At 32.1% G+C, this 12,945-nt stretch overlaps 2 protein-coding genes across 3 annotated transcripts in view; one reads left to right on the forward strand and one right to left on the reverse strand.

Annotated features, from left to right (window-relative positions):
• Positions 1-186: 186 nt before the first annotated feature.
• On the forward strand, positions 187-9,919 carry LOC100186535 (oxysterol-binding protein-related protein 9). Its single transcript, XM_002131809.3, has 20 exons — positions 187-343; positions 608-737; positions 1,129-1,202; positions 1,363-1,455; positions 1,833-1,880; positions 1,943-1,972; positions 2,123-2,173; positions 2,511-2,658; positions 2,778-2,957; positions 3,249-3,381; positions 4,751-4,941; positions 5,116-5,165; positions 5,627-5,739; positions 6,412-6,595; positions 7,062-7,251; positions 7,839-8,043; positions 8,204-8,282; positions 8,362-8,434; positions 8,784-8,938; positions 9,274-9,919. The coding sequence occupies exons 1-20, from the start codon at positions 230-232 to the stop codon at positions 9,334-9,336; spliced, it is 2,304 nt and encodes a 767-aa protein (XP_002131845.1). The 5' UTR covers positions 187-229; the 3' UTR covers positions 9,337-9,919.
• The window catches only part of LOC100180203 (glucosidase 2 subunit beta), an 11,936-nt gene continuing 8,731 nt past the window's right edge, over positions 9,741-12,945 (reverse strand). For both annotated transcript variants that reach the window (XM_026835566.1, XM_018812789.2), the window contains 5 exons: positions 12,474-12,601; positions 12,271-12,360; positions 12,060-12,134; positions 11,836-11,935; positions 9,741-10,623 (listed from right to left, as the gene is read on the reverse strand). In XM_026835566.1, coding sequence (XP_026691367.1) covers positions 10,486-10,623; positions 11,836-11,935; positions 12,060-12,134; positions 12,271-12,360; positions 12,474-12,601 — 531 coding nt within the window. In that variant the 3' untranslated portion in view covers positions 9,741-10,485. The remainder of the gene's footprint in view (positions 10,624-11,835; positions 11,936-12,059; positions 12,135-12,270; positions 12,361-12,473; positions 12,602-12,945) is intronic.

Genomic DNA, 12,945 nt, shown 5'->3' on the forward strand with positions numbered 1-12,945 from the left:
CATTGGTTTATCTTAGTAGAGTGTAAATGTGTGATTTTTTTAATGGATGCTTACTTTTAATTTGTGCTCTTAACAAGCTGTAGCTATAACACATAACCATGTAAAGTGTCCGCGTTGTCGTGAATGTTTGTTAAACTATATTATTATTAAAGTTTACCGTTGCCACATTTAACACGTTTATTTTGTAGATTATATATTTGCTTGACTAGTTTAGTTATTTAAACTCAGTATGACAGCTTATGTCATGGAAGGACTGTTATGTAAATGGACTAATGTTATGAAAGGATGGCAATACCGGTGGTTTATTCTTGATGATAATGCTGGTTTACTCTCCTATTATACTGTAAGTGCTGTGGTGTTATTAAAGAATCTCCTCCTACATTATCTGCTAACGTAACTACTTACTATTAACTCATATTACCTTCAACTACTAACCCCTATAACCACTAAACCCCTAACTACCAACCTTTAACACTTTCCACCAGCCTAATATGTATTGTTCTGTGGAATTATATATATATATATACTTTCATTATATATGATGAAAGTATATAGTATATATATACTTTCATATACTTTCAAAAAATTAATTTCAAATTTTTATCAGTCAAAAGATAAGATGAAGAGAGGAGCACGCAGAGGTTGTGTTCGTCTTCGAGATGCAATTATTGGAATCGATGATGAAGATGATTCAACTTTCACCATCACTGTTGATCAAAAAGTTTTTCATTTTCAAGGTCTCTTATATATAAAGGCCTATAATGTATTTGATAATTTTGAGCTCCAGCAAAGTAGTATAGGCATAACGGTTAAAGGATTTCAGTGATACTGGGTTTAAAGGTTGTTGCTGCCACCATTGTTCAAGCGTGTGTGTTGAAAAGACAATAAATGCTTGAACCTAGTGGTTACTAATTATAACAGGTCGTCCAAAATAATCTTCCACAAAATTTCCCTTTAATATATTAACCAAGCATGGGGAGTATGATGCCATTGCATGTTGTCTAAAAGACATTCGTTTTATTGATAAGTTGCCCCCCATTGTAAGAATAAATAAGTTAGCGTCATCAGACACTGGAAAACTGGATAGTATTAAATTATGTATAACAAAATGTTATGTTGTTCAAACAGCTAAAGACGCTGAAGAAAGAAAGGAATGGGCTTCTGCATTGGAAGATACTATACTAAGACATAGCCAACGTCAGGTACATTTATTTTATTGTTTTTAAAATAATAATCAAATTTAAAAGTCAGCCAGGCCAAATTTGACCTACGTCTCTGGGCCCTTTACCTTTTGTGCCGTACTGTAAGACTTAAAAAGAGACAAAAAGATTAAAAATGTTTAAGTGTATTTTTTTATTTCAGGTTGAGCCATGTTTTACGCCTTCGCTTGAAGAATTTGACCACAAACTTGCAGAAGCTGATGCCTACTTACAATTGCTGATAGAACATGTTCGGGTTGGTGTTAGAATATTATTTTAAACAAACTTTTTCTAAAAATTTTACCTTTAGCGTGCATTGCGTGCTATAACAGTAGTAATTTGTTTTCTGATTCTTTTTTACTTAATATGATCTTCCACGTTATATTTGAAAAGATAATTAAAGGTATATATTTATTTTGATGTTCTGTAACACTAAAGCCTATCTGCTGATTTGAAATTTCGATTTCAGTCTAAAAAAACAAGAAAAGCCCAAAAATGTTTTATATAGCCTTTAGAAAACCAAATTGACGAGAAAAAATGAAATGTTCCGTCTTTTACCTCGTCCTACTAACTTTACATTTTCTCTTGTTCCAGCCTATGTTTTATCTAGTATTACTAATCCATATGTTTTAGGCAATTGAATCAAAAGTGGGAAAACTAGGCTCTTCTTCAGATAAACAGGTGTGTGATAATATTGTACATAATTTGATTTTTTAAAGAAATATTTTATATTTCATATTTAGAATCTGGAAGGAATTTTGAGTTCAGGACAGGTAATTGTTTTAATATATTTTGATATTTGCGTATTGATTTATTCTTTAAATCAAAACTTTATAAAACTGTCTTATTTGTGTCATTTTAATTTTTACTCACATTTTTAATGTCTGTTAAAGAACTTAATGTTAAACTTAATGTTTGTTAAGGAAATGATTGAAGCTGTGACCAAATCTATCATGCTACTTCAACTTGCTAAGGTAATTTGCATTAAATGCTGTTATATCATTTATTTGTTTGAAAGTTTCTGCCATTTATTATTGAAACCAGCAAAAGATCTCATTTAGTGCAACTGTTATATTTGGGTAAAATGCCAACTCTGGACTAAATCTCAGGATCCCTGGTGTGCCTTGCTGTAGGACCTGACCGATAAGATTAGAAGTGTCCGATTACTCTAATATAAACAATAAAATGTTATAATAAAGAAAGAAATTCTATGGGATGTAACATATAGAAGTGTTTTGTTGTTATCCATTTCCCGTGTATGTTAAATAACCATATACATTAATTAATTATTATTTATGTTTTCTATTACAGACTGCAGTTACAAGCAATTCTCCTCAGCACAATATACATTCTCATCTTGTACAGCAGACACCAGTAGCTCCTGTTACTGCACCTCATGCAACAACAACAGAGGGTGGAGATAACGTTGGCGGAGTAAAAAGTTTTGTCGAGCTTGAAGGTACTTAGGAAAAAAGGGTTAAAAAATCTTTTAAAAAAAATGTTAAAAAAAATCCTTAGAAAAAAAATGGAAAAAAACATGGTTGTTAATCCAGTAAGAAAATTGTTGTTGCTTTCTAGATGCTGATAATGAAGTAGTTGGTAGCAGTGTGGATAGTGTGCATACAAATGGATCAAGCGATGCAGAGACCAAAGTAACAGAAGAGGATAATTTTACACCCGCTGTAGAAGCAAGGAATACAAATAACAGCAGAGAAATTGAAATGCAACCTGAAGTGAAAGCAGTTACTTCTGCACAAGGTAAGAGCATATGGAGATGGGCATAGGGGTATATCTGAAAACCAGGGTGTTATTTAGACCAGGGTTTCTCAAACCTTTTTTGCTTGTGATCCCCGATTTAAAAATGCAGTAGAGACATATATAGTAAGACGCGCATTCCTTTAAACAAATTTGGTTCCATTGTTTAGTAATAATGAAATACAGAAAACCCCAGGGTAGGCCTGCCAGTGCCCACCCTACCACCTCAAGTTTGGCGCCTATAGATGTGAGTTATGTCTACAGGCCTATTTAAACATCAAGATTTGACTTTAGTTTTCAGCTCGCCACATGTTGTGAATAATGCAGCCAGTTTATCTGATGTTCCTCCAACATCTTACTCGAGTAGTGAAGATGAGGGAGATGAATTCTATGATGCGGATGAAGATGTAAGATCACAACGCAGCAAGTGAGGAATTTTTTATTAGCGTTTATGTGGCGGTATTTTATATGGGTGAGGTTCCAGGGGTTTATTATTAACTTTCAGAAGATATATTTCATATGGGTAAGAACCCAGTGGGCATGTTTCAGCCCTTTCCCATTTTCTTAACCAATCAAATTGCTCTGTAAAGTCTCGGTGACACATTTTTTTTATAAGTCGGACATTTAACCCCCACTATACTAATTAGGTCACAGAAAATAAACCTAACCGAAGAGTGACTGGCTGATTAAACTGGTTAAAAACGGCGGTGACTGTGTATTTTTTGGATGTTGACAAAGTGAACATAAGATATAGGCCACGGCACAGTTGGGTTCTAATCCTAACATTTCGATTATGATTTAAAGTTAGTAGTCCCCTCTCTTACACCACAGTTGAACAGAAGCATTTCCAAACTGTACTGTTAATTAGGCACGGGCGTGCCATGAAAGTTTAAAAATTACCAGTAATTGACTAATAATTAGTAAAACAAAAGGTCTCAGCATTTTTTGTACTCTGCAAACAAATAGAGAGCAGCAAAGTCTACTGTTCTTATAATTTTATGTTTAAAAATCCTTTTGAAAATGTTTAAGCCTGAGAAAATAGGTTTTTAATAAGACTTTCAAAAGTGAATACAACTCAAATTAAATGTTTAAAATCATAGCACATTTTAGAATATATAAATAAAAACTGTTAAAAGCAATAAACACTCTCTTAAGATACAGACATAATTTGTTCCTTAAAGGAAATTAAAAATATTTCTTTCGTGTAAGGAAGTTATTAAGAACCATTGGTCCTTGTGATATTATTAGCTCACAATTGCATTTCCTGCTTCACTTACATTGTATGGCTTGTTACTCAGCTCTATGTGTGCGCACTGTACGTTATTTCCCAGTTCACAACATAGTTAGCGTTGTTCTACAATAGTTGTGTGCGTAACCGCCCAAATGATTATTCACTGAATATTTGTTTAGTAGCCAAGTTTTTTAGAATAGAGTCTGTTTTATAGTTAAATATTAACATACGATGGTCACTACTTTAGTCATGTGCTCTAGAGACTAGTCTATCTTGAATTTTTTTATCTAAAGAAATTAGTTGGTCTACTTGTGTCAAATGAAATGATATGTAAGTCAGATTTGCCTAGTTCAGCCAGAAAAGTATTTAGATTTAAAACTACTTTTGGTTAGTGATATTTTCTCTAATGTTATGTCATAATGAGTAGTATTATCTTCCAAGGTTAAATGTATGTGTCCATGTAAGAAGTAGAAGTAAGTCATATTAGGGATGTAAAAGACCTTATGCCACTCTTCTCTAAGCTTGGTGACAGGTTACGGTCTGTAAACAATGCACATGTACACAGCCGAAGCAAGTCTTCTGTGGAAAACAGAAGTGTTGAACAAAAAACTGCGACCACACCGAGTGTAGACCAAGATCCAGTTGATGATTTGGCAGAAGTGAAACCAGAAGCACAGGAAATTAATGTTGCGGCACCAACACACCAACATGGAGATATGTTTATGGAAGAAGATGATCATAACGCAACTAAGGATGGTAATTATTTCCTTTTTATTTTAATTTGATGGTAACTATAGAGATTATATTTAATAGTTTTTTTATATATTTTTGTTAAACAATGCCTGACTTTAGTTTGGAAGGTGAATATAGAATTTATATTTAACATTTTTTTTATTTTTTAAAAAAATAATGCTTGACTTTCCCAAATAGGTGAATCTGTTGAAGAGCATAAGAGTGTGATCATGCATTTATTGTCCCAAGTAAGAACTAATTAAGTTTTATGTGTTTTTGTACCATTGTGTCATAAAGTACAGCATCATGTATTTTATCATGATTCATAACTTTGAGTCATCTTGCTGATATTAACATATAGTAAGACAACAGTATATGAATAACATGATGACATTATACAGTAGATGCTAAATGTTTAGTTTTTATATTTGACCAAGCTTTAACCTAGTGAATACATTTTTTATTGAATCCATTTGTATGGCCATTATTTAATTTTATACATATTATATGTTTTTCTCCAATGGTTGTTAATTATGGGGTAAAAATAGTTTCAAATCTTTGAACTATAATTAACATTAATTAAACGTGTTATAATTTTCCCAACAATATTAAAAGTAAATCTTGGCATTTAAAGCCAACTACTAGCTAGTGTAACTACCAACATTTTAAAATCTTTTTAAGGCTAACTTTTATTTAAAAAAAAATTCAGGTGAAACTTGGTATGGACCTCACAAAAGTGGTTCTTCCAACATTTATATTAGAACGTCGATCGTTGCTTGAAATGTATGCGGACTTCTTTGCCCACCCAGACTTGTTTCTTGAGTAAGTTGAAATAAAGTTTTTCAGTTTTTATTAATTTTGTTATTTGGTATTTAGTATTTACATTTGTTAAATTTTTTTTTCGTTTTTTAAAAAATGTTTGCGTTGAATAGTTTGAGTAGTTCTATTGCTTAAGATTCGAGTTTTTTGTTAAACCTGTGTATGACGTGTGTCCTTTTGTATAAAATCACTAAACAAATATTGATCTAACCTAGTAGTTAACTAATGACTTATATGACGTAATAATCAAATAAATCGTGTTTTATTCGAAATATTTATTCTGTAAAGTTTTCCGCCCTAAGTTTTTGTTCCTGGCTTTAAATTGGTTCCACCCAAAACTTTGTACCATAAGTTCATAACCCTAATATTTGACACAAATTTAAAACATTACTAAACTAATTTTTTGGAGAATGTTTTTTGTTTTATCAATCAACCCAGCTTTACCCCTATGGATGTACCAAGTAATATTTGGCAACATTTAATGCAAACAATATATATAGTAATTAAGCTTTTACCTAATGTCAAAAGTACTTTTGTTTAAATGGGCATTAGTAGGCACCCCAAAACAAATGAAACAAAATATTTAACATTTTTTATCATACAAAAAAATAAAATAAAAATTATGCAAAAGATTCAAATAGCTTTCTGTTTAAATAAAAGGAAATATTCCCACAGGGTTGCTGATAAAGAAACAGCCGAAGCAAGAATGGTTGCTTGTCTGAGGTTTTATCTCAGTACGTTTGCTGCTGGTAGAAACAGCTCAGTTGCTAAGAAACCTTACAACCCAATTTTGGGGGAATCGTTTCAATGCATTTATGATTTGTCATCTCAAGCTACCGACGGCGAAAATCCCACAACAGTAAGTCAATCTAAATGTTTTTGGTGATTTTTGTTGTCCTTTAAATACTTGATGTCCGCTTACATGCTACCAAGCATGCAGCTAGATGTGGGTATTTTTATTACTGTCTTTCTGTATGTATGCTGGTTTGGAAAATCACTGGGTTAGAGCAATTATTGTTGTAACTCGTGTATGAAACAGAACACTAATTTCATTATGTATGACTGTCATTTGAACAAATCACTGGGTTGGAGCAATTATTTTTATTGTTTTCCCAAGGACACCCATGCCCACAATGGTAGTAGCATAAGCATAAACTCCTGAAGCAAGGCAGTAATATTTACATACACAAACATTTAAAAATGTTAAACTGTGGTCCTCATTTAACCACTTACTAATAAAATAAAGCAGCATAACTTTCGGGGGTAGCATGTCCACCCTACCACCCCAGGTTTGTTGCCTCAACATCATGTATATACACACACAGGTTACAGATGGACCAATACCATGGGCTAAATCCAACCAGTTGTCCTTTTTCTCTGAGCAAGTGTCCCACCATCCACCTGTTTCTGCTTTCTACGCCGAACACAAGGACAAAAGGATGCAGTTCAACGGACATATATGGACCAAGTCAAAATTCCTTGGATTATCCATCGGTGTGCATAATATTGGACAAGGTTGGTGTTATTTGTATGTATCAACACTGTGTGTATTTTAGCACTTTGTGTATATTTTAAGTTTTAAACCAGATTTATGAAAAGTACTTAAAGGAGGCATACCATTGCTAGATCAAAACTTGTGTATTGACCATTGATAGAAATGCCCAATAGTGATGTTAAAGTAACCAAGACAGTCCGAAAAATACCACCACTTAGAAAAAGTTTGCCACATGAGCTGTTAAAGCTGTTATGGTTTATAATATGGTTGGCATCAACAGTTCAATATTACAATATTAGTTATATTTAATTTTTTTTTGTCTGTGTGTCAAAAAAGCGAAAATGTTTTTTTGTTTTTTTTTGTACATTTAAAAGTTAAAAACAGTTAAGTTCTTGTTTTACTGTCTTCATATAATTTTATGGGTTACTCATTCATAAATTATTCATTAAATTATGTTTCATACACAATACAAACAACCTATCTGTTTATACCTTAGTGGTTTTAACCGCTGTCATTTTGCCGTTAGTTCTCGTATACTCAATATATTTAATGTGATCTCCATTATTATAACCGAAAAAAAAATTAAAATTAATAAAAATTTTTTTAGGTTGTCTGAGATTATTAGACAGAGAAGAAGAATATATCATTAACTTTCCGAACGGTTACGGGCGTTCTATTCTCACTATACCATGGGTGGAGTTAGGGGGAGATTGCACAATTACTTGTGAGAAGACGGGATATAATTCCTTCATTAAGTTTCACACCAAGCCCTTCTATGGTGGAAAGCCACATCGAATCACGGCCGAGATATTGTAAGTGTTAATGTATGTGTATATGTGGTGAGAAATGGGGTAAATATTTTGAAAAGTTAAATATTTATAAAAAATGTTTCCGAAAAATTGATTAGCTTACAAAGGAAGGACATGTGGTGTCAACAGTTACAATTGAATTAAATTTTTGAATTATTTACAGCGCTCCAAATGAAAAGAAAGCGTTTTGTACGATAGATGGAGAATGGAATGATCATATGTATATCAAATATACTTCTGGGGTAAAGTTACTACTTTATAATTGCTTATATTTAATATAAAATATTGTAATTTTATATTAAATAAATAATTTTTTTCTAGCGGAATGAAAGCTTTATTGACACAAAAAGGAAAAAGAAAACGCAAAAAACTGTGAGAAAAATTGAGCTACAAGGTATGCTTAATGTTGTGGCGTTAATTTTCATGCCATTCAAATACTGCTGATAAATATGAGTGCTGACTGGCCCCTTGAAAGTAGACTTGCCTTGTAGGTGTAGCCATAGAGTAGATACGAAGCTCAATAATGCCCCTTTGTCGATGTATGTGTCCTTTGAGATGGCCAGTCATACAGAAAATATGGGGAATTCATCCGCAAAATGTCATAGGCGTGCGGGGGTGTATGAAACCACTAAAGGGATGTTTGATACGACAAATATTTTATATTGTTATAACTTCTGCAATTACTTCACCATGAAAGCATAAATAAAAGTAACATTTAATACAATTCATGTTTTGCAAACCAGATGAGATGGAATCACGTAGATTATGGGAGAAAGTCACGATAAACTTGAAACGAAACAACATTGATGAAGCAACTGATGGAAAGAGATTTTTGGAAGATCGTCAGCGACAAGAAGCAAAACAAAGATTAGAAAGTGGAACAGTTTACAAACCAAAGGTGATTTTACTGTGTGTATCAGTATCTGCTCTGTTTTATTACTGTAGAAGTATCTGTTTAGATATTTTGTTATATTTTAGTACAAATTAATACACTTTTACTTTTTTTATCCATTTTTACTCTGGTAAAGGTAGTAGGCTATGACTCTCACATTTAAATGTCGGAATGTATATATTTCGAAATAATCAGAGTTTGAATACGTATCACATTTATCATTTAGTTACTACACTCTGTACTGTACTTTTTTAGATGTAATCCTGTTTTTTATTTCAAATTTTGTTTAGTTATTAACTTAACTTATTAGTTAAAACTCAAACAAAATTATTTTATTTCAGTTATTCCAGGAGGACGACTGTCAAAATTGGATTTATAACAATCCGCTGACTAATCGATTGTAACCATTCCATTGTCTTCCATAGAAATCATATTTTCGTTAACCATTACCATAATTTGTGATATCTATTTTTATTGTAAACTAATAAATGTGTTTATTCATATTTTAATGTTTCAGTTTAATTTATTCTGAATTTTCCATTAAGTGTTCACATCTTATTGCAAAAACGTCCAGAATGCCTGAATTTAACAAAATGTCTGAAAACAAATGCACTTAATCTAAATTAAGGTTCTGATTAAGGGGTTAAAGGTCTATTCTTACCTACATCCCAGGTCACCTGGTATTTCAAAACTGCGCACCTTACACGATGGTTCTGTTTTCGAATTATATAAAGTGCTTTAAATAGGTGTAAAAAGTGAAATTTATTATTTGATTTCTAATCCCAAAGAATTGCTGATTCAGCTTTAATTGGACTTTGTGTTTTATTGTATGTTGCAAAACCATCTATGTACGCAGCAATAATAGTATATTGGTTTTAAATTTCTAATGCATGTAGTAAGTGTGGTGCTGTATTGAACAGCTATCCATATACTGTTGTTATATATGTGGTGGTAGAAAAACACCAAATAAACATTCTTCAAAGATTATATTTACTCTCTTTTCTTAAACAAGTGTTTTTTTACAAATAAACTGCCATGGCAGAACCAGGAAAACTACGCTAAATATGTAAAGATTTATTTACTAAGTGTTTTTACCAATAAACTGGGTTGGCAGAAACTTGACAAATACGCTAATATGTAAAGTGTGTCTTAAACTGGTTTGAGTGGAAAATAATTGTAATAATTCAATTTGCTTCAAATAGGATTATTATTGAAGAAAAAAAGCAACATTTATTTTGAGTATTCAATGTTGTTCTTAAATAACAAATGAACTGGTTTCTAATATATTTGAACTTGGCTATACAGTTACAGGGTGCAAAAAGTAGAAATTTAAAAAAATCTTAAGTTAGTATCCAAATACAAGTTAATTAGCACACCAGTGAAACGCAAGGCTTTTTTGTAACAAGTAGAATAATTATATAATTGCACATTTTGTGGGAACAATTTTTCAAATAGTTTTAGTAAGTTCTTACAAATGGCCACACAACAAAGCATATCAGTGTAAATGATGGTCAAGTGCTTCATTGCCTACAATCCAACATACTGCAAGTTAATTATAATTCATCTCGTGGTTGGGAATCTTGTTGTGTTTGTTTACATGCGCATGGAGTGGCGAATTCAAACGTATAAGCACATCTGGAAGGCTCATCAACTGATAAGAGTTTGTGTTCAACTCCACACTTGATTCGAACCTGTATAACACATAGTCGCAGTTTTAATTTAATTTGATCTATAGAAAAATCAATTTTTGACATTTGTGTATACACCTCAAGTAACACAATATACATAAAACCACTTTTTAAATTCCCTTGCAGCTTTTCTCCAAATAGAACAATTGACTTCTTTTAATGTACACACCCATCGCATGAAGATTTTGTATTTGAAATCCAATTGTGTAGACTTTGTTTTCTTTTTAAAAAGTAAATCTGCCTTTTTTAGCTTGGTTAACAGCAACATCATTAATTAGAAACAATTCGTCTTCACTCTGCTTTTGACATTTTCTGTATTGGTAATAGCCCCGATATTTACATAAACCTGACCGCTGACCCCTTTTAATTCAAGCAAGTATTTATAAAAATGCATTTATCTTTGTAAGGTAAATCTAGCACTAATTGTTTCTAAATCTTGGAAATGTTGCGGCCCAATGCATTTTTAGGTCGCATATTACACATCGGGTGATGGTGCTAGCCTTCACATGCTGCTCTAAGGCATAAAGATTAATAACAATGGCTTGGTCTGACTTCTTCACATCAGAAACGAACTGTCGCATTGAAACATTTCTTCCCCATTCTACGCTTGTGCATATTTTGTATGAGATCTTCTTAATTGTGCCATTAGAAACTTAATACATTTACTAAATGTGATTCTTTAAAATTAAACGATCCTCTTCTACCATGTAAAGTTAGTAGTTGGGTTTATGGCAACATCTTTACAACACAAGCACATGTTTAGAATGAATGACCATCAAGGTCAGACAGAAGACCAGACAGAAAAAAGAAAAATCACTGATGTAGAACATAAATGCACATGATTGAGGAGGGCCCACTTAGATATAATGGGAGCTAACACTATGGTAATTTAACAACAGTTGCTATCGCTCTTACACTACTTCCACTACTTCCATGGATAAATGCCTGACTGCAACACTGATCAAACAGAAAACTTGAGTAGGATATTTTAATTAACACATTGTTATAAAAGATAAAGTAACCTATTTTATTATAACCACTGTCTCTGCCCTGCCAAAATACTAAAAACACTGTCTCTTTCCTGCCACACTTCCTTTCTAATTTTAACTGTCATACTTAAATTACAGTGACCCATATTATTATAATTATAACAAATGTCTCTGCCGTGCCACTTCATGATGATTAGTTAAATTTCCCCCAAAAAAAATGTTTTACCTCTGTAGATCTTGCAGGTCCATTCCAACAAGTCAAACCATTATCATATTTCATTTTGGAATATTTATCATCATTTCCACCACTCCAAGATCCCCAGCGACTGCAGATAAGTTTGTTATTTTGATGTTATGACACTACTAAAGTAAGATACTTTAGGCAGCAGCAAAAAAATTTGGAAACCGATTTTTGCAAATACATTATACAGTTATACACAATTTACATACCCAAGGTTAGTCTCTGTACCCCCATTCTTAGGACTTTGCGATGTTTTATCAAATGGACAAAGTTTGTATGTGTACCTGTGTGGTAAGAATAATTATTACATAACTTACTATTACATAACTAAATAATTAGTACATAACCTAATCTTATAATAATTATTACATAACTTGGATTCTTACATAAAATATCAACAAACCAACACACGCTACTTACTCCATAGTTTGCAACTCATAACATTGAAACTGTAACGCCTGATACGACTCATCGGGACCAAAATCCATTTCTAAAGCTGTCTTTAAATTTCTAATAAGAAAAAATTGTTTTATTAAAAATTCCTCCAAAAAAAATAAGAAAAAAAGGATATTAAAAATTTTATATAAAAACAAAAAAATAAAAAGTTATATTTTTTTACTGACTGGATTTCACTTTCAATGTTCTTCCTTTCATCTTCATGTTTACGGAATGTTTCACGTGATAACATCGCTTCTTCTACAATACGTTGCGTTTCCTCGCTATATTCCGCACTTGGTGGAGGGGGTGGGGTCTAAAACATAGGTTACATTTACATGCACAACAGGTTAAAATATAAAATTTTAACAAACAAATGTAAGTTGTTGTTGCTTTGTATCATATAAATCAAATACAGTTCTTACAACTTATTTGTATGAAAGTTTTAAAAACCTGTAACAGTTAACTTATTATAGAAGTACATTTATTATGAATACTCTAACTCAAACATGTAAAACTTTACGGGTGATTAATTTTCTGGAAGAGCAGTCTAACAACTGTGCCATGACGCTGGACTTGATCATACACAAATATGTTTTATTGTTTTATATATCATAATCAAGGCAAACTGAACAGGGAGTAAAAATTTAGTAATAATAT

The sequence above is a fragment of the Ciona intestinalis genome, chromosome 8 (assembly GCF_000224145.3).
Source record: "Ciona intestinalis chromosome 8, KH, whole genome shotgun sequence".
Lineage (NCBI taxonomy): Eukaryota > Metazoa > Chordata > Ascidiacea > Phlebobranchia > Cionidae > Ciona > Ciona intestinalis.